The sequence below is a fragment of the Octopus sinensis genome, linkage group LG27 (assembly GCF_006345805.1).
Source record: "Octopus sinensis linkage group LG27, ASM634580v1, whole genome shotgun sequence".
In the NCBI taxonomy this organism is placed as follows: domain Eukaryota; kingdom Metazoa; phylum Mollusca; class Cephalopoda; order Octopoda; family Octopodidae; genus Octopus; species Octopus sinensis.
The window spans coordinates 13,065,090-13,088,067 of record NC_043023.1 but is presented as its reverse complement, the minus strand read 5'-3'; the positions used below and the strand labels follow the sequence as shown (position 1 = coordinate 13,088,067).

Sequence of the window (22,978 nt, the reverse complement as noted above, 5' to 3'; positions counted from 1 at the left end):
TATATTTTAACCCTTTTGTTACCATATTTCTGTCAAGATGCTCTGTGTTTCTTTCAATTAATTTTAAATATAACAAAGAATTTAGTAAAATAACTCAGTTATCATTCAGCTAGTGTTAGGTATATAAATTGTGACTAAGGTTTGGTGGAAGATTTTAATTCAAAACTTATGAAAACAAGACTTAGTACTACAGAGCCAGAGCCGGTTTTGGCCGGGTTGGTAACGAAAGGGTTAAAATGTTGCAAACTTAATGGAATATAACACGAGTAAATAAGTAGTAATTTTTTAAGTCATAAAACTGAAGTATTGTCTATTGAAAGAAACCCTGAATGCTAAATGGTTAAACCAGCCATATGCGGCCCAAATATTCTGCTTGTTTTAAGTTCAAACTGACCAGAGTTGGCTTTTCACACCTACCCTACAATGTCATTCTAAAAATAAACTATCACATACAGGAGTGGCTGTGTGGTAAGTAGCTTGTTTACCAACCACATGGTTCCGGGTTCAGTCCCACTGCGTGGCACCTTGGGCAACTGTCTTCTACTATAGCCTCGGGCCGACCAAAGCCTTGTGAGTGGATTTGGTAGACGGAAACTGAAAGAAGCCTGTCAGATATACTCTTTTACTCTTTTACTTGTTTCAGTCATTTGACTGCGGCCATGCTGGAGCACTGCCTTTAGTCGAGCAAATCGACCCCAGGACTTATTCTTTGTAAGCCCAGTACTTATTCTATCGGTCTCTTTTGCCGAACTGCTAAGTAACGGGGACATAAACACACCAGCATCAGTTGTCAAGCAATGCTAGGGGGACAAACACAGACACACAAACGCATATATATACATATATACGACGGGCTTCTTTTCAGTTTCCGTCAACCGAATCCATTCACAAGGCTTTGGTCGGCCCGAGGCTATAGCAGAAGACACTTGCCCAAGGTGCCACGCAGTGGGACTGAACCCGGAACCATGTGGTTGGTAAGCAAGCTACTTACCACACAGCCACTCCTGCGCCTATATATATATATATATATATATATATATATACATATATATATATATATATATGCGTGTTTGTGTGTCTGTGTTTGTCTCCCTAGCATTGCTTGACAACCGATGCTGGTGTGTTTATGTCCCCGTTACTTAGCGGTTCGACAAAAGAGACCGATAGAATAAGTACTCGGCTTACAAAAGAATAAGTCCCGGGGTCGAGTTGCTTGATCAAAGGCGGTGCTCCAGCATGGCTGCAGTTAAATGACTGAAACCAGTAAAAGACTAAAAGAGTAAAGAGTATATATATTAGAAGAAATGAGGTACTCAGAAAATCGGATGGTGTTATATTTATTTGTATATTGCGTGTTTTTATACATCATATAACTTATATCATATATTAGCGCTTTCTCCCATTCTAGTGGGGTTTTCATATATGTATGTATGTAAGTATGTATGTATGTGCGTATGTATGTATGTGTGTGTGTATGTATGTATGTACGTATGTATGTACGTATGTATGTACGTATGTATGTACGTACGTACGAATGTATGTATGTACGTACGTATGAATGTATGTATGTATGTATGTGCGTATGTATGTAATATGTATGGGTGTATGTATGTATGTATGTACGTATGTATATATGTATGTACGTATGAATGTATGTATGTATGTGCGTATGTATGTAATATGTATGGGTGTACGTATGTATGTATGTACGTATGTATGTACGTATGAATGTATGTATGTATGTATGTACGTACGTATGAATGTATGTATGTACGTTCGTATGAATGTATGAACGTATGTATGTACGTACGTACGAATGTATGTGTATGTATGTACGTACGTATGTATGTACGTACGTATGTATGTACGTACGTATGTATGAACGTATTTATGAATGTATGTGTGTATGTATGAATGTATGTATGTATTTTGTATGTATGTATGTACGTACGTATGAATGTATGTATGTACGTACGTACGTATTTATGTATGTATGTATGTACGTATGAACGTATGTATGAATGTATGTATGTATATGTATGTGTGTATGTACAGATGTATGTATGTACGTATGTACATAATTACACAGACACACGCAGAGTGAAAGAGGGAACCCGTATGCGTTTCGTCGTTTCCGTTTCGCCTTTTACAAATTTCTTTCTTTTCAAATCAAAATTTCAATCAACGGAAATAACGATGTTATTATAATTTGCCTTTTGGACTCATTGCAAGGACTTTACTGTTATTTAAACGATTTCACTGGAAACACTGGCTTTTCATCGATAACAGGTAAGATACCCTATATACATTTTAGCGAAATTCGGCCTCTCGACGTCCCATGCCACAAAAGAAAAGTAATGAAAAAAAAAAAGTTTTCTGTCATTTAATATTTTGTGTTTCATTCATTAGAAATTATTATTTTGCTTCCCTACGAAACGAAGACGGCCTTGCAATTTTGCGGGGGTTTTTTACCTTACAATTTTGCTCCCCAATCCTCCCGTGAGGTATGGGACTTCGAAGGACAACTATTCCAGAACTACACGCATCTTTCTGTCTGTATATCTATCCGTACGTCCATCCATCCACTATCTATCTATCTTTCACTTTATCTATCTATCTATTTATCTATCTATCTTTCTATCTATCTATTTATCAATCTATCTATCTATCTATCTATCTATCTTTCTATCTACTTTCTATCTATCTACCTACCTACCTATCTATCTATCTATCTATTTATCTATCTACCTACCTACCTATTTAGCTATCTATCTATCTTTCACTTTATCTATCTATCTATATCTATCTATCTATCTATCTATCTATCTACCTATGTATGGTATGTATACACACACACATATACTCCTTACTCTTTTACTTGTTTGTCATTTGACTGCGGCCATGCTGGAGCACCGCCTTGTACTTATTCTATCGGTCTCTTTTTTGCCGAACCGCTAAGTGACGGGGACGTAAACTCACCAGCATCGGTTCTCAAACAATGCTAGGGGGACAAACACACACACATACATATATATACGACAGGCTTCTTTCAGTTTCCGTCTACCAAATCCACTCACAAGGCATTGGTCGGCCCGGGGCTATAGCAGAAGAGACTTGCTCAAGATGCCACCCAGTGGGACTGAACCTGGAAGCATGTGGTTGGTTAGCAAGCTACTTACCTCACAGTCACTCCTGCACCTACGTATATATACATATATACGACAGGCTTCTTTCAGTTTCCGTCTACCAAATCCACTCACAAGGCATTGGTCGGCCCGGGGCTATAGCAGAAGAGACTTGCTCAAGATGCCACCCAGTGGGACTGAACCTGGAAGCATGTGGTTGGTTAGCAAGCTACTTACCACACAGCCACTCCTGCGCATATATATATACAAAGCGAAGGAAAAAGAATAACGCGAGGACGTGACACATGGAAAGTATTAAAAGACGCTAATGGAAGGCAAAGAAAGTTGTTTTACGGTTCGAACCAAGCACTTCTTCAGATTAAATACTGAAGAATTAATCCTTTAGCATTCAGATTGCTCTGTCAAATGTAATCCTTATTTATCGCCATTGCTTTGAATTAATCATGGATTATCTCATAGCTTTGAGATTTTGAAGATGTGATTGTTTATTTTTAGAAAAACATTGTATATATATATATAGGAGTGGCTGTGTGGTAAGTAGCTTGTTTACCAACCACATGGTTCCAGGTTCAGTCCCACTGCGTGGCACCTTGGGCAACTGTCTTCTACTATAGCCTCAGGCCGACCAAAGCCTTGTGAGTGGATTTGGTAGACGGAACTGAAAGAAGCCTGTCGTATATATATATATATATATATATATATATATATATATATATATATATATATATATATATGTATGTATGTGTGTTTGTCCCCCTAGCATTGCTTCACAACCGATGCTGGTGTGTTTATGTCCCCGTTACTTAGCGGTTCGGCAAAAGAGACCGATAAAATAAGTACTGGGCTTACAAAAGAATAAGTCCCGGGGTCGAGTTGCTTGATCAAAGGCGGTGCTCCAGCATGGCTGCAGTCAAATGACTGAAACAAGTAAAAGAGTAAAGAGTGTATATATTAGAGGTGTGAGAGGCCAGATATGTGCAGTTTGAACATTAAAACAGGTAAAATACTTGGGCCTGATAACATTTGCTTTAAATGCTAAACGGTTGACTATCTTCTCTGTCTTACTCTGTTATTTCTCTCTTCTTTCAGAATATCAAATGACATTGGCATCAAAGAATTGGTTGCATCGAGGTACAGCATCTTTTAAAGACTGGAAGGAAATGTTCTTCGTAGAATGGATCTTTGGTGTCTTACAGGAAAATAGTTCTTTGGAGCCGAGACAATTTGTAATAGGCAGCAGCAGGTCTCTTCTTCTTCTTCAAGGACTTGAATGCTTAGGAGAAGATTTTCATTTGTCATTCTAACAAAACTGGACAAACATATTCTGTCTGTGTGTCTGTGTGAAAGACCTTGCAGCATCTTCAAACATTGGCAATGATCACAATTGATAAGAATCCTTCAGGCGCCCATACCAGATGATTCTTCTCTGCTATGTGTCTGATATATATTTGTGGTTTTATGCAGCAAGCATTTATATGTGTAGACCTGTGAAGGCCAATATCACAATATTCAACATTCTAACAAGACAGCTACATTAAGTTGGGTGTAAAGATTGCCTTTTGGTACTAAAACTGGTTGTGTTGCAAATAATTATATTTTGAAAAGAAATATATTTATTAGGATCAGTATATAAAAAGAACGGAAACAAGGAAAACACCTGTAAATTGTAGAAAAGAGAAGGGAAATTATGGAAGGAAAATTATGTAATAACACGTCTGAAAAGACTGATGTTGTTTGTGAATTAAAGGAAGAGGAAGGAGAATCATCGTACCAGTGTGATGTCTGTGATGAAGCATTCTCTGAAGGAGATAGCTTGACTAAGCACAAATGTATTCATGCAGGAGACAGGCCATTTTCCTGTGATATCTGTGGAAAATCGTTCCATCGAAATTATCACTTAACAAGACACAAACTCACTCATACAGGTGGTAAAGCTTATAACTGTAATATCTGTGGTAAAGCGCTAACTCGACAGTCGAACCTAGACATGCATATGCGTATTCATACAGGTGAGAAACCATATCGCTGTGATATCTGTGGTAAATCTTTCTCTGGCAGTAATTCTTTTTCTATACACAAGCGCATTCATACAGGTGAGAAGCCCTATCATTGTGACACCTGTGGTAAATCATTCTATGTTCCTTTAACTGAACACAGGCGTATTCATACAGGTGAGAAACCATATCACTGTGACATCTGCGGCACATCATTCTCTGCAAGCTCCTACTTGACAAAACACAAGCGTACACATACAGGCGAGAAGCCATATCGTTGTAACACCTGTGGTAAATCATTTTCTACAGCCGATCAGTTGAAAACACACAAACGTATTCATACAGGTGAGAAACCATATTGCTGTGATATCTGTGGTAAATCATTCTGTACAAATGGTGCTTTAACTAATCACATACGCGTTCATACAGGTGAGAAGCCCTATCATTGCGACACCTGTGGTAAATCATTCTCTGTAGGTTGTCGCTTGACTGTTCACAAACGTATTCATACAGGTGAAAAACCATATCATTGTGACATCTGTGGCAAATCATTTTCTGCCACCGATAACATGAAAACTCACAAACGTATTCATACAGGTGAGAAGCCATACTGTTGTGATATCTGTGATAAATCATTCTGTACGAATAGCACTTTGACTAATCACAAGCGCATTCATACAGGTGAGAAGCCCTATCATTGTGACACCTGTGGTAAATCATTTTCTTCAGGTAGTCACTTATCTAATCACAAACATATTCATACTGGAAAAAAAACCATATCGTTGTGACACCTGTGGTAAATCATTTTCTGCAGCTGATTACTTGAAATATCACAAACGTATTCATACAGGTGAGAAGCCATATAGCTGTGATACCTGTGGTAAATCATTCTCTACAGGTAGTTACTTGACTATTCACAAACGTATTCATACTGGGGAAAAACCATATCGCTGTGATACCTGTGGTAAATTATTCTCTTGTAAAAGCAAATTGGTTAAGCACAAGCGCACCCATACAGGTGAGAGCCATATTGTGAAATCTGTAATAAATCCTCACATGGGAGGGCATTAACGAAACACCTGTTCATACAGGTGAGAAGCCATATAGCTGTGATACCTGTGGTAAATCATTCTCTACAGGTAGTTACTTGACTATTCACAAACGTATTCATACTGGGGAAAAACCATATCGCTGTGATACCTGTGGTAAATTATTCTCTTGTAAAAGCAAATTGGTTAAGCACAAGCGCACCCATACAGGTGAGAGCCATATTGTGAAATCTGTAATAAATCCTCACATGGGAGGGCATTAACGAAACACCTGTTCATACAGCTGAGAAGCCATATCATTGTGATACCTGTGGTAAATCATTCTCTCCAGATTATAACAACTAAATATGTATGTATTCATACAGAATCATAACAGGAGTGGCTGTGTGGTAAGTAGCTTGCTTACCAACCACATGGTTCCGGGTTCAGTCCCACTGCATGGCATCTTGGGCAAGTGTCTTCTGCTATAGCCTCGGGCTGACCAATGCCTTGTGAGTGGATTTGGTAGACGGAAACTGAAAGAAGCCCGTCGTATATATATATGTATATATGTGCGTGTGTGTCTGTGTGTCCCCCTAGCATTGCTTGACAACCGATGCTGGTGTGTTTACGTCCCCGTCACTTAGCAGTTCGGCAAAATAGACCGACAGAATAAGTACTGGGCTTACAAAAGAATAAGTCCTGGGGTCGATTTGCTCGACTAAAGGCGGTGCTACAGCATGGCCGCAGTCAAATGACTAAAACAAGTAAAAGAGTAAACTTAGCGGTTCGGCAAAAGTGACCGATAGAATAAGTACTAGGCTTACAAAGAATAAGTCCTGGGGTCAATTTGCTCGACTAAAGGCGGTGCTCCAGCATGGCCGCAGTCAAATGACTGAAACAAGTAAAAGAGTAAACTTAGCAGTTCGGCAAAAGTGACCGATAGAATAAGTACTAGGCTTACAAAGAATAAGTCCCGGGGTCGATTTGCTCGACTAAAGGCAGTGCTCCAGCATGGCCGCAGTCAAATGACTGAAACAAGTAGAAGAGAGAGTAGCTAAATTTTGTACCTTGTTTGAAGTTTAAATCAGCCGCATCTGGCCCCTCACACCGACCCTTCAATATCATTCTGAAAATAAACAATCCCATCATTGTAATCTCAAAACTTCGAGACAAAATGTATAATTATTTCCAAACATTGTGAATAAATAAGAATTACAATTAATTAAAGAGTTAATTGTTGATTAAATTGAATATATTTTTTTGTTGTTGTTGATATAATTACTAACTAGATGAATATTGCTAATTTTTTTTCCCTGAGTTTGTCATCATCATCATAGGCACCAGCATGGCTCCCATCCACATGGCTTTGGGTTCAGTCCCACTGCATGGCATCTTGAACAAGTGTTTTCTACTATAGCCATGGGTGAACCAAATCTTTCTGAAAACATGTAGTAAATGGTAACAGAAAGAAGCCTATCTATATATATATATATATCATCATCATCATCATCGTTTAATGTCCGTTTTCCGTGCTAGCACGGGTTGGACGGTTCGACCGAGGTCTGGGAAGCCAGGAGGCTGCACCAGGCTCCAGTCTGATCTGGCAATGTTTCTACAGCTGGATGCCCATTCCTAATGCCAACCACTCCGTGAGTGTAGTGGGTGCTATTTACGTGCCACCGGCACAGGTGCCAGCGGAGTCTGGCATCAGCCACGATCGGATGGTGCTTTTTACGTGTCACTGGCACGGAAGCCAGTCAAGGTGGCGCTGTCATCGGCCACGTTCGGATGGTGCTTTTTATGTACCACTGGCACGGAAGCCAGTCAAGGCGGCGCTGGCATCGGCCACGTTCGGATGGTGCTTTTTATGTGCCACCGGCACAGAAGCCAGTCGAGGCGGCGCTGACATCAGCCACGTTCGGATGGTGCTTTTTATGTACCACTGGCACAGAAGCCAGTCAAGGCGGTGCTGGCATCGGCCACGTTCGGATGGTGCTTTTTACGTGCCACCGGCACAGAAGCCAGTCAAGGCGGCGCTGGCATCAGCCACGTTCGGATGGTGCTTTTTATGTGCCACCGGTACAGAAGCCAGTCAAGGCGGCGCTGGCATCAGCCACGTTCGGATGGTGCTTTTTATGTGCCACCGGCACAGAAGCCAGTCAAGGCGGCGCTGGCATCGGCCACGTTCGGATGGTGCTTTTTACGTGCCACCGGTACAGAAGCCAGTCAAGGCGGCGCTGGCATCAGCCACGTTCGGATGGTGCTTTTTATGTGCCACCGGCACAGAAACCAGTCAAGGCGGCGCTGGCATCGGCCACGTTCGGATGGTGCTTTTTACGTGCCACCGGTACAGAAGCCAGTCAAGGCGGCGCTGGCATCAGCCACGTTCGGATGGTGCTTTTTATGTGCCACCGGCACAGAAGCCAGTCAAGGCGGCGCTGGCATCGGCCACGTTCGGATGGTGCTTTTTACGTGCCACGGGCACAGAAGCCAGTCGGGCCGGCGCTGGCATCAACCACGTTCGGATGGTGCTTTTTATGTACTACCGGCACAGGTATCACAACTACAATTTCCATTTGATATTTATTTCGATCTTCATGTACTTGACTCAATAGGTCTCCTCAAGCACAGCGGGTTGTTTTGAAATCCAAGGTATTTTGAATGGGCTGGGGCTATGCAGTATGTGTGTGTTTGTGCATATGTTTTTTCCCCCATCCTTGCTTTAAAACCGGTGTTGGTGTGTTTCTGTCCCTATAACTTAGAACTTCGGCAAAAAGAGAATGACAGAATAACTACTAGACTCAGCAGAAGACGTGTTTTCACCTCAATAGACGTCAGTGATTGGTTGAAATTGCAGAAATTGAAGAAAAAAAACAAATATCTTACAAACTATAGAATTTTCTCAATAAAGCCAAGAGAAAAAGATGTTTTATAAACACATTCTACCAGTATAAGAAGTTTAAAAGTGTTTAGTTACGTGGAAATTATTTTAAAAAACTGCCGTTCAAACCGAAAAGATCCCAAATATCTTACAAACTATAGGATTTTCTCAATAAAGCCAAGAGAAAAAGATGTTTTATAAACACATTCTACCTGTATACGAAGTTTAAAAGTGTTTAGTTACGTGGAAATTATTTTAAAAAACTGCCGGTCAAACCGAAAAGATCCCAAATATCTTACAAACTATAGGATTTTCTCAATAAAGCCAAGAGAAAAAGATGTTTTATAAACACATTCTACCAGTATACGAAGTTTAAAAGTGTTTAGTTACGTGGAAATTATTTTAAAAAACTGCCGTTCAAACCGAAAAGATCCAAATATCTTACAAACTATAGAATTTTCTCAATAAAGCCAAGAGAAAAAGATGTTTTATAAACACATTCTACCAGTATAGGAAGTTTAAAAGTGTTTAGTTACGTGGAAATTATTTTAAAAAACTGCCGTTCAAACCGAAAAGATCCCAAATATCTTACAAACTATAGAATTTTCTCAATAAAGCCAAGAGAAAAAGATGTTTTATAAACATATTCTACCAGTATAGGAAGTTTAAAAGTGTTTAGTTACGTGGAAATTATTTTAAAAAACTGCCGTTCAAACCGAAAAGATCCCAAATATCTTACAAACTATAGAATTTTCTCAATAAAGCCAAGAGAAAAAGATGTTTTATAAACACATTCTACCAGTATAAGAAGTTTAAAAGTGTTTAGTTACGTGGAAATTATTTTAAAAAACTGCCGTTCAAACCGAAAAGATCCCAAATATCTTACAAACTATAGGATTTTCTCAATAAAGCCAAGAGAAAAAGATGTTTTATAAACACATTCTACCTGTATACGAAGTTTAAAAGTGTTTAGTTACGTGGAAATTATTTTAAAAAACTGCCGGTCAAACCGAAAAGATCCCAAATATCTTACAAACTATAGGATTTTCTCAATAAAGCCAAGAGAAAAAGATGTTTTATAAACACATTCTACCAGTATACGAAGTTTAAAAGTGTTTAGTTACGTGGAAATTATTTTAAAAAACTGCCGTTCAAACCGAAAAGATCCCAAATATCTTACAAACTATAGAATTTTCTCAATAAAGCCAAGAGAAAAAGATGTTTTAAACATATTCTACCAGTAATCGAAGTTTAAAAGTGTTTAGTTACGTGGAAATTATTTTTAAAAACTGCCGTTCAAAGCGAAAAGATCCGTTAGGGGTGGGGGAAGGGTATCTTTTTTTCCTCAGAAATGTAAATAAACCCAATCTGTTTCTTAAACGAGGGATATATTCATATGGCACAGAATGTTTTCACCTCAATAGACGTCAGTGATTGGTTGAAATTGCAGAAATTGAAGAAGAAAAACAACAAATATCTTTCAAACTATAGAATTTTCTCAATAAAGCCAAGAGAAAAAGATGTTTTATAAACACATTCTACCAGTATACGAAGTTTAAAAGTGTTTAGTTACGTGGAAATTATTTTTAAAAACTGCCGGTCAAACCGAAAAGATCCCATATTTAAAATTTTTTAGTTACCTAGAAATTATGTTAAAAACTGCCGTTCAAACCGAAAAGATTCCATATTTTTATTTTTTGTTTCAACTTTCTGTTGACCTCTTCCAAACGCAAACCTTAAATTTGCGAAAGAATTTCTAATTATTCATATTCTTCCTCAAAACTATTACACACACACACGAATACACAGCCTCAAAACATTTCGCTATTTCGGTTTCCGAGTCGCTTTTTAAAAACTACTTTTTCTTAACCCAAAAACTTCCCTCAACGAAAATCTGATTCGTCTTCTGTGTTCTTGGAAGAACATTTAATATACTTTAAATGGTTTCACTATAAATACTGACCCTTATATCAATAGCAGGTAAGATACATTCTACACATTATAGCGGAATTTTGGTCTCGCGATGTCAGATTTCTCAAAAGAACAGGAAAAAAAGGCGATCTTTCGTCTCTTGTAGACCTTTCCGTCGATTTCCGTAAAAAAATATATTGTTTTTACATATGGGCTTGCGGGAACTTTTGAAGTAATATACATACATATACACATACACCGAGTAAAAAATTTCAGTTATCTCTTACTTTCACACACACTAACAGAAGCACTTCACTTACACAACATACTGTCTGTCTCCCACACCCCATCAAACACACACACACACACACACGCACGCACACACACATGTCCATCAATGCTTCCCCTGGACGGTAACTTCAAAAGAACTTCCCTCGTCATACAATCGCTTTCTCTTTAGTCTCTTTCGCTCTCATTACTTCAAAAGTTCCCTCAAGCCCATATGTAAAAAAAAAAATTTTTTTACGGAAATCGACGGAAAGGTCTACTGGGGACGAAAGATTGCCGAAAAAAAACCCCAAAACAGTAGAATTATGCCAGTAATTTCTTATTTTAAAGTTGAAGAAAAGAAAGCTTTGCATATTTGTTCTTACCTGATTCGTTTGTGTTTGTAAGATCTGTAAATTTCCAAGCAGGAAACAGAATCGAGCTGTCATTTGCTTCTACGGAAAAACCCAAAGTGAAATGTATTTTATTTTATACACACACACATACACACAGAATCGTATATACCAAAGCACACACACAGATACGCCTCCACACACAACACTCACATACGCGCACACACCCACACACACACACACACACATATATATATATATATATATATGTATATTTACACATACACACACAGAATCGTAAATACCAAAGCACGCACTCACATACACACACACTCACATACACACACACATACATAACACACACACATGTACATATGTATATTTACACACACACACACACACACAGAATCGTACATACCAAAGCACGCACACACACACACACACACGCATGTACATATGTATATTTACACACACACACACACACAGAGAATCGTACATACCAAAGGACACACACACATACGCCTCCACACAACACTCACATACGCGCGCACACACACACACATATATATATATGTATATTTACACACACCCACACATACAATGTTAGCTATGGCCAGTTCGTAGTTTTACGTAGGGTTTCGCACCCATCAAGTCCTTAGCTTTAGACACGTCTCATCGGACCAGGTAACCAATATCGTATGGCTAGATAATATTCGAGATTGGCCGTTCAGGTGTGAAGAGATGTGTCTAAAGCTAAGGTCTTTATGGTTGTGAAACCCTAGATAAGCCTTGAACCAGCCATAACAACCTTTATCTAATTACTCGGTAATTTAAAGTAAACGTCTCTTTGGAATTTACGATTTACTGACGATATGTACAGCTCTGTATATATAAAGATGAGAATGTGTGTGTGTCTGTGTAAATCCCTAAAACTTGAGAACTACTCAACCAATTTCTTTCAAATTTTACACATGCCTTACTTAGGGTCCATCTAGTGTCATGTGCTAAAAATTTGTAACTTCTTGCCTAGTGCGAGCCCACAGCAGTATCATATCTTCTATACTATGAATCCCTCAAACTTGAGAACTACACAACCAATTTCATTCAAATTTTCATGCCTTACTTAGGGTCCACCTAGTGTCATAGGCCCAAACATTTTTAACTTCTTGCCTAGTGCGAGCCCACAGCAATATCATATCTTCTCCACTATGAATCCCTAAAACTTAAGAACTACACAACCAATTTCATTCAAATTTTACACATGCCTTACTTAGGGTCCATGTAGTGTCATAGCCCCCCCCCCCCCAATTTTTAACTTCTTGCCTAGTGCGAGCCCACAGCAATATCATATCTTCTCCACTATGAATCCCTAAAACTTAAGAACTACACAACCAATTTCATTCAAATTTTACACATGCCTTACTTAGGGTCCATTTAGTGACATAGGCCCCCAAAATTTTTAACTTCTTGCCTAGTGCGAGCCCACAGCAATATCATATCTTCTCCACTATTTCAGTATTACGTGTCAAAAGTGAAACGATAATATCTCTATTGTAATGTCAGATACTTTCACTTTAATACTGAAACTATAAGACGGATGACCTGTAAGTGGACATCCATTTTGCTAGAAGAAGATCCGCTATGGTCTTACCACTAACAAAGTAATGGTAAGACCTTGGCGGATCTTCTTCTAGCATAATGGATGTCCACTTACAGGTTATCCCACTTATAGGCATGTAATATAATTTTTTCTGAAACATCAGATTTTTCAATATGCTACACCACTGGTTTTAAATTGATGTTACTCAAATTAATATTCAATTTTTCACCCTTATTATTTCAAATTTAAATTTACATGTATATATATATATATATATATATATATATATATATATATATATATAATATTAATTAGAGACAAAACCACTATTTTGCAAAACAAACAAGGAAAGACTTAATCAATACATAAAATTTTAATAAAACCGCCACTACAATTGTTTCTTGTCCTCATCGACAATCTTCAGGTGGACTTCCAATTTACAAGTCAGTTTCAAATTTGAAACTGACTTGTAAATTGGAAGTCCACCTGAAGATTGTCGATCAGGACAAGAAACAATTGTAGTGGCGGTTTTTTTGACTTTTTATTAAAATTTTATGTATTGATTAAGTCTTTCCTTGTTTGTTTTGCAAAATAGTGGTTTTGTCTCTAATTAATATTATATAATATTTTACTATAAAATTGGATTTAATCCTAAATCTGATTTTTCCCTGTAAATTTGGATTTATTCCCTAATATTTATTATTATATATATATATACAAAATGAGAAAATGGAGAAATATATCTAAATCAATCATCAACCATCAGATAATACCCAATCAATACTTTATTAAACCATTACACAATAGCAATGATATTATACATTAATACCTTAATACATTAATACATTAATTATATTGAATATATGTTATCCCATGGAGGGTTGAATTTACAACCCCTATCTCATTTTATATATATATATATATATATATATATATATATATTTATGCATGTATATATATATATATATATGTATGTATATATATATATATATATGTGTGTGTGTGTATATATATATATATATATAAGTATATATACAAGTATATATATATATAGATGTGTATGTATATGTGTAGATGTATGTATATTATATATATATATATATATACACACACACATATTTACGCCCATACACACAGGTGTGGGTGTGGCTATGTGGTAACAAACTTGGTTCCAAAACACATGGTCCTGGGTTCAGTCCCACTGTGTGATGACTTGACATGTATCCTCTGCTATAGCCTCAGACCAACCAAAGTCTTGTCAGTGGAATTTGTAGACAGAAACTGAAAGAAATCAATCGTTTATATATGTATGTATATATGTAAGTCTATGTGTGTGTCTTTGTGTTTCTCCCTCATCACTGCTTCACAACTGCTGTTCGTTTATTTACATCTCCATAACTTACTGGTTTCACAAGAAGATTCTGATAGCATAAGTACCAGGCTTATCAAAATAAAAAAAAACACTAGGCAGTGTCTCATATTTTCTTTGCCCACTCAGTTGTATCTAGCAGTTTATCTTTGTGTATGTGTGTACGTACATATATATATATATATATATATATATATATATATATATATATATATATATATATATATATATATATATATATATACGTGAGAAGACCAGGCAGGACAAGTGAGCCCAGCCCACTTATTCATGCCTTTCCTCCCTTGGACACAAAGACCTGTTGAGGCAAGCGAAATCGATATAGAACCTCATCCGACGACAGGCACCCATGCCAACCCCCTTTGCTTGCGAAGACATGTTGGAGCAATCGAAATCGAATTGAACCAGCCAGGACCCCTGGTCTGGTGGTACGTAAAAAGCACTATCTGACTCGTGGCCGATGCCTGCGCCGCCTCGACTGGCTTCCGTGCCGGTGGCACGTAAAATACACCAATCCTACCGTGGCCGTTGCCAGCCTCGCCTGGCACCTGTGCAGGTGGCACGTAAAAAGCACCCACTACACTCACGGAGTGGTTGGCGTTAGGAAGGGCATCCAGCTGTAGAAACATTGCCAGATAAGACTGGAGCTTGGTGCAGCCTTCTGGCTTCCCAGATCCCCGGTCGAACCGTCCAACCCATGGAGAACGGACGTTAAACGATGATGATGATGATGATATATACATATATGTACACATTCAGATTACTCTGTCAAATGTAATCCTTATTTATCCCCATTGCTTTGAATTAATCATGGATTATCTCATAGCTTTGAGATTTCAATGATGTGATTGTTTATTTTTAGAATGACATTGTAGGTAAGTGTGAAAGATTAGATACGTCCAGTTTGAATATTAGAATAGGCAAAATATTTGGATTAGATAACGTCTGCTTTAAATGCTAAACGGTTGACTATCTTCTCTGTCTTACTCTGTTATTTCTCTCTTCTTTCAGAATATCAAATGACATTGGCATCAAAGAATTGGTTGCATCGAGGTACAGCATCTTTTAAAGACTGGAAGGAAATGTTCTTCGTATAATGAATCTTTGGTGTCTTACGGGGAAAATAGTTCTTTGGAGGAGGAAAACTATGGAAGGAAAATTATGTAATAACACGTCTGGAAAGACTGATGTTGTTTGTGATTTAAAGGAAGAGGAAGGAGAATCATCGTACCAGTGTGATGTCTGTGATGAAGCATTCTCTGAAAGAGATAGCTTGACTAAGCACAAATGTATTCATGCAGGAGACAGGCCATATTCCTGTGATATCTGTGGAAAATCGTTCCATCGAAATGAACACTTAACAAAGCACAAATTCACTCATACAGGTGATAAAGCCTATCGCTGTGATATCTGTGGTAAAGCGTTCTCTCTTAGAGGTAACTTTATTACACATAAATTTATTCATACAGGTGAGAAGCCTTATCATTGTGACACCTGTGGTAAATCTTTTTCTGATGGCAGTTATTTTGCTAAACACAAACGCATTCATACAGGTGAGAAGCCATACTGCTGTGATGTCTGTGGAAAATCATTCCATGAATCTGTTCATTTAACTAATCACAGACGTATTCATACAGGTGAGAAACCATATCGCTGTGACATTTGCGGCACATCTTTCTCTGTAAGCGGTAATTTGACTAAACACAAGCGTACACATACAGGTGAGAAGCCATACCGTTGTGACACCTGTGGTAAATCATTTACCCAATATACTGTCTTAGTGAAACACAGACGTACTCATACAGGTGAGAAACCATATTGCTGTGATGTGTGTGGTACATCATTCTCTGAAAATGGCGTTTTAACTAAACACAAACGCACTCATACAGGTGAGAAGCCATATCGTTGTGATATCTGTGGTATATCTTTCTCCACAGGTAACCACTTGACTATTCACAAACGTATTCATACTGGGGAAAAGCCATATCGCTGTGACATCTGTGGTAAATTATTCTCTCAGAAAGGTAATTTGGTTAAACACGAACGTACCCATACAGGTGAGAAGCCATATCGTTGTGACACCTGTGGTAAATCCTTTTCCGACAGCAGTTATTTCAGTAAACACAAACAAATTCATTCAGGGGAGAAGCCCTTTCATTGTGACACCTGTGGCTCATCATTCTCCCTAAGTAGTAACCTGACAAAACACAGACGTGTTCATACAGGTGAGAAGCCATACCATTGCAATACCTGTGGTAAATCATTCTCTCGAAGGAGAAGTAAACATTTGTGCATTCCTAACTAACGATATTCTGCCACTGTTTGACATAGATTTTCTTTATATAAAGAGGTTGATGTATTGATGAACACTCCTTATAAATATGTCATCTTCCTTTAGTCAATAAAAGTTGATAAAAATATTGATATTTTTTGTTTATTCCATGCCTGTCATGAAAGATAGGCATCTTGATCAGGACAGTTTTGTACAATTTTTCGCAAAAAAACTTCGAGAATTTTTTTCCTTTTTAAATTCCTTACATGGGTGTAGCTTGCTAACCAACCACATGGTTCCGGGTTCAGTCCCACTGCGTGGCATCTTGGGCAAGTGTCTTCTGCTATAGCCCCGGGCCGAGCAATGCCTTGTGAGTGGATTTGGTAGACGGAAACTGAAAGAAGCCTGTCATATATATATGTATGTAAGTGTGTGTATATGTTTGTGTGTCTGTGTTTGTCCCCCTAGCATCGCTTGACAACCGATGCTGGTGTGTTTACGTCCCCGTCAATTAGCGGTTCGGCAAAAGAGACCGATAGAATAAGTACTGGGCTTACAAAGAATAAGTCCCGGGGGTCGATGTGCTCGACTAAAGGCGGTGCTCCAGCATGGCCGCAGTCAAATGACTGAAACAAGTAACAGAGAACAGAGTATGTCTGTTCGTCCATTTCGCATGACTTTATTTATTAAAACTTCAGAAGTTCTTACAACTTTTGTCATTATAATGCTTTATTTTTGTTTGTTTACAAAAAATTCCTCTTCGTAATGATTTTGCTTTCATTTTGTGATAGACAGCTTCCTGAAGTTGTATCGCAAAACTCCAGGAACCTACTTCCCTCTTCATTTCAGGAACCAATTCCATGGCCCTGGGATCGATGTAATCAACTCAATCCGTTTGTCTGTCCTTGTTTGTCCCCTCTGTGTTTAGCCCCCTGTGAGTAGTAAAGAAATAGGTATTTCGTCTGCTGCTACGTTCTGAGTTCAAATTCCGCCGAGGTCGACTTTGCCTTTCATCCTTTCGGGGTCGATTAAATAAGTACCAGTTACACACTGGGGCCGATGTAATCGACTTAATCCGTTTGTCTGTCCTTCTTTGTCCCCTCTGTGTTTAGCCCCTTGTGGGTAGTAAAGAAATAAGTATTTCATCTACCGCTACGTTCAAATTCCGCCGAGGTGGACTTTGCCTTTCATCCCTTCGGGGTCGATTAAATAAGTACCAGTTACACACTGGGGTCGATGTAATCGACTTAATCCATTTGTCTGTCCTTCTTTGTCCCCTCTGTGTTTAGCCCCTTGTGGGTAGTAAAGAAATAAGTATTTCATCTACCGCTACGTTCAAATTCCGCCAAGGTGGACTTTGCCTTTCATCCTTTCGGGGTCGATCTAATCAACTAAATCCGTTTGTCTGTCCTTGTTTGTCCTCTCTATGTTTAGCCCCTTGTGGGTAGTAAAGAAATAAGTATTTCATCTACCGCTACGTTCAAATTCCGCCGAGGTGGACTTTGCCTTTCATCCTTTCAGGGTCGATTAAATAAGTACCAGTTACACACTGGGGTCGATGTAATCGACTTAATCCGTTTGTCTGTCCTTCTTTGTCCCCTCTGTGTTTAGCCCCTTGTGGGTAGTAAAGAAATAAGTATTTCATCTACCGTTACGTTCAAATTCCGCCGAGGTGGACTTTGCCTTTCATCCTTTCGGGGTCGATCTAATCAACTAAATCCGTTTGTCTGTCCTTGTTTGTCCCCTCTGTGTTTAGCCCCTTGTGGGTAATAAAGAAATAGGTATTTCGTCTGCTGCTACGTTCTGAGTTCAAATTCCGCCGAGGTCGACTTTGCCTTTCATCCTTTCGGGGTCGATTAAATAAGTACCAGTTACGCACTGGGGTCGATATAATCAACTAAATCCGTTTGCCTGTCCTTGTTTGTCCCCTCTGTGTTTAGCCCCTTGTGGGTAATAAAGAAATAGGTATTTCGTCTGCTGCTACGTTCTGAGTTCAAATTCCGCTGAGGTCGACTTTGCCTTTCATCCTTTCAGGGTCGATTAAATAAGTACCAGTTACACACTGGGTCGATATAATCAACTTAATCCGTTTGTCTGTCCTTGTTTGTCTTCTCTGTGTTTGGCCCCTTGTGGGTAATAAAGAAATAGGTACACCATGGAAAATACCAAGTTACTGTCTGACCAACCACATGGTTTCGGGACTGAACCCGGAACCATGTGGTTGGTAAGCAAGCTACTTACCACACATCCACTCCTTTTAAAATTTTCAAGAAATAATGTTTTTACATTACGTATACATCATCGTTTAGCGTCCGCTTTCCATGCTGGCATGGGTTGGATGGTTCAACTGGGGTCTGGGAAGCCAGAAGGCTGCACCAGGCCCAGTCTGATCTGGCAATGTTTCTACGGCTGGATGCCCTTCCTAACGCCAACCACTCCATGAATGTAGTGGGTGCTTTTTATGTGCCATTGGCACAGGTGCCAGACGGGCTGGCAAACGGCCATGATCGGATGGTACTTTTTATGTGCCACTAGCACAGGGGCCAGGCGAGGCTGGCAATGGCCATGATCAGATGGTGCTTTTTACGTGCCACCAGCACAGAGGCCAGTCGGGGCGGCATTAATAGCAAATTAAAACTTTAAAGAGAAAATGAGAGACTTTGCAAATGAATATGAAATGCAATGAATATTTAAATTTGCAAGAAAGTGGAGTTTAAAAAATTCAATACACTTGAGGAATCAAAATTATAGGAAATTTCTTAGAACAGGAATTTAAAAAAATATTTCCAGACACTCAACCCTTTAATAATTGCTTTCTTTTAGTACTTTTAGAGACGATGAGCGATGGCTACAAGAATATTGAGCTTTATTTGATAACCAGTTGATCTAGCAAATGGGGCTTCGTATTAGTGAGGGTGCACATTGGTGCCGTCGAGAGGTAGGAGCTGAAACGGCGCGCATTCTCTCCTGATGACCCCATACACTTGCTGGCTTCCGGTATGCTTAGTTTCTGACCGGTAGCACTTGCAGGTGCAAGTTATTTGCAAGGAATACTCAATTAATAAATAGCTTTCTCCATTATAGTCCACATATATATATGTGTGTATATATATATATGTGTGTGTATATATGTATATATATATATACGTGTAGTACCTGTATTTCATAATATATATATATATGTGTGTGTGTGTGTACATATATATATATAGATATGTATATATATGTGTATATATATATATATATGTGTGTGTGTGTGTATATATATATATGTGTGTGTGTGTGTGTATATATATATATGTGTGTGTGTGTGTGTGTATATATATATATATGTGTGTGTGTGTGTATATATATATATATGTGTGTGTGTGTGTATATATATATATATATGTGTGTGTGTGTGTATATATATATATATATGTGTGTGTGTGTGTATATATATATATATATATAGAGAGAGAGAGAGAGACAACAGGCTTCTTCATTTAGTTTACCACATCTTTTCAGAAGGATTTGATTAGCACGAGGCTACAGTAGAAGACACTTGTTCAAGGTGCCATGCAGTGGGACTGAACCCAAAACCATGTGGATTTGAGCCAAGCTTCTTACCACACAACCATCCTAATGCCTATGATGATGATGACAGACTCAGTGAAAAAATAATCAATCAAAAGCAAAATTAAAATCAAAATCAAATTCGATGACTGGTGTCTGTGCTAGCAGGGTGCAAAGAGCACCATACGAGCGTGATCATTGACAGAGCGGCTAAACGGCTTCTGTGCCAGTGGCACTTAAAAGGCACCATTTGAGCGTGATCGTTACCAGCGTCGCCTTACTGGCACTTGTGCCTGTGCTAGTAGGGTGCAAAGAGCACCATCCGAGCGTGATCGTTGCCAGAGCAGCCAACTGGCTTCCGTGTTGGTGGCACATAAAAGGGTACCATTCGAGTGTGATCGTTACCATCGCCTTACAGACACCTGTGCCGGTGGCATGTGTAAAAGGATTCAGTACCGCCTGACTGGCCCCCGTGCCGGTGGCACGTAAAAGCACCCACTACACTCTCGGAGTGGTTGGCGTTAGGAAGGGCATCCAGCTGTAGAAACTCTGCCAGATCAAGATTGGAGCCTGGTGCAGCCATCTGGTTCGCCAGCCCTCAGTCAAAATCGTCCAACCCATGTTAGCATGGAAAGCGGATGTTAAACGATGATGATGATGATGATGATGATTGATCTAGTTAGTAATTATATCAAAAATAAAAAAAAAGACATTTAATTTAATCAGCAATTAACTCATTAATTAATTGTAATTCTTATTTATTCACAATGTTTTGAGATTACAATTATGTCTCTTTACTCTTTTACTTGTTTCAGTCATTTGACTGCGGCCATGCTGGAGCAGCGCCTTTAATCGAGCAACTCGACCCCGGGACTTATTCTTTTGTAAGCCCAGTACTTATTCTATCGGTCTCTTTTGCCGAACCGCTAAGTAACGGGGACGTAAACACACCAGCATCGGTTGTCAAGCGATGTTGGGGGGACAAACGACGGGCTTCTTTCAGTTTCCGTCTACCAAATCCACTCACATGGCATTGGTCAGCTCGGGGTTATAGTAGAAGACACTTGCCCAAGGTGCCACGCAGTGGGACTGAACCCGGAACCATGTCGTTGGTAAACAAGCTACTTACCACACAGCCACTCCTGTATGTGATAGTTTATTTTTAGAATGACATTGTAGGGTAGGTGTGAAAAGCCAACTCTGGCCAGTTTGAACTTAAAACAAGCAGAATATTTGGGCTGGATATGGCTGGTTTAACCATTTAGCATTTAGGGTTTCTTTCAATAGACAATACTTCAGTTTTATGACTTAAAAAATTATTATTTATTTACTCGTGTTATATTCCATTAAGTTTGCAACATTTTAACCCTTTCGTTACCAACCCGGCCAAAACCGGCTCTGGCTCTGTAGTACTAAGTCTTGTTTTCATAAGTTTTGAATTAAAGTCTTCCACCAAACCTTAGTCACAATTTATATACCTAACACTAGCTGAATGATAACTAAGTTATTTTACTAAATTCTTTGTTATATTTAAAATTAATTGAAAGAAACACAGAGCATCTCGACAGAATATGGTAACAAAAGGGTTAAAATATATAATAGAGAAACAATTCTTAACCCTTTTGATACCAAACTGGCTGAAACCACCTCTGGCTCTGTAGTACAAATGTCTTGTTTTCATAAGTTCTGAATTAAAATCTTCCACCAAACCTTAGTTACAATTTATGTTCCTAACACTAGCTGAATGATAACTAAGTTCTTTTACTAAATTCTTTGTTATATTTAAAATAATTGAAAGAAACACAGAACATCTCAAAATAAATACGGTAACGAAAGGGTTAAGCAGAAAAATCTTCCAGAAAAGTCAAGAGATACAGAAAAAAATAATTTTGAGGAGCAAAAATTTTATTTAATTATCTTATATATTGTTATTAATGTTTACCAGAAAGAAAATAAAATCAGTGTTCATGGAATGAAAAATGAAAATTAAAAGAGAGAGAGAGAGAGAGAAACGGAGAGAGAGTGAGTGTGTATGTCTGTAGATAGATAGATAGAGACAGAGAGAGTGTGTTCATTAACAAAGTGAAAAGGTTTTTGTTGAGAGAGAGAGAGAGAGTAAGAGGGGCAGTTTGATACCACTCCCTCTCTCATTGTTATTACCATTTTGCCTCTTCTCTTTCTTAACTCTTACTGACACTGCTACTTCCTTATTACAAACAAGCTCATTATCATAATAGATTACTAAGAAGGGAGCAAGCTGGCAGAACAAGGAGCACACCTGGCAAAATGCTTAGCAGTATTTCGTCTGTCTTTATGTTCTGAGTTCAAATTCCACCAAATCGACTTTACCTTTCATCCTTTCGGGGTCGATAAATTAAGTACCAGTTACGCACTGGGGTCGATGTAATCAACTCAATCCGTTTGTCTGTCCTTGTTTGTCCCCTCTGTGTTTAGCCCCTTGTGGGTAATAAAGAAATAAATATTTCATCTACCGCTACGTTCAAATTCCGCCGAGGTGGACTTAGTCTTTCATCCTTTCAGGGTCGATCTAATCGACTTAATCCGTTTGTCTCTCCTTGTT

General features: G+C 38.6%; 1 protein-coding gene and 1 pseudogene across 1 annotated transcript; both read left to right on the top strand.

The window, feature by feature from the left end:
- LOC115225186 overlaps window positions 1–22,978 on the top strand; it is a 195,309-nt pseudogene that overhangs the window by 72,508 nt on the left and 99,823 nt on the right.
- LOC115225195 (zinc finger protein 93-like) lies at window positions 2,112–17,068 on the top strand. Its single transcript, XM_036514266.1, has 3 exons — window positions 2,112–2,289; window positions 4,236–5,055; window positions 16,108–17,068. Exons 2-3 carry the CDS (start codon window positions 4,834–4,836, stop codon window positions 16,873–16,875), a joined length of 990 nt encoding a protein of 329 aa, XP_036370159.1. The 5' UTR covers window positions 2,112–2,289; window positions 4,236–4,833; the 3' UTR covers window positions 16,876–17,068.

Bases quoted from the DNA above. Each gene is read 5' to 3' on its own strand.
- LOC115225195 (XM_036514266.1), top strand. From the start codon at position 4,834: ATGGAAGGAAAATTATGTAATAACACGTCTGAAAAGACTGATGTTGTT. The intron at 5,056-16,107 runs AAACTCACTCAT...TTTGCTAAACAC, and splicing joins ATTATCACTTAACAAGACAC to AAACGCATTCATACAGGTGA.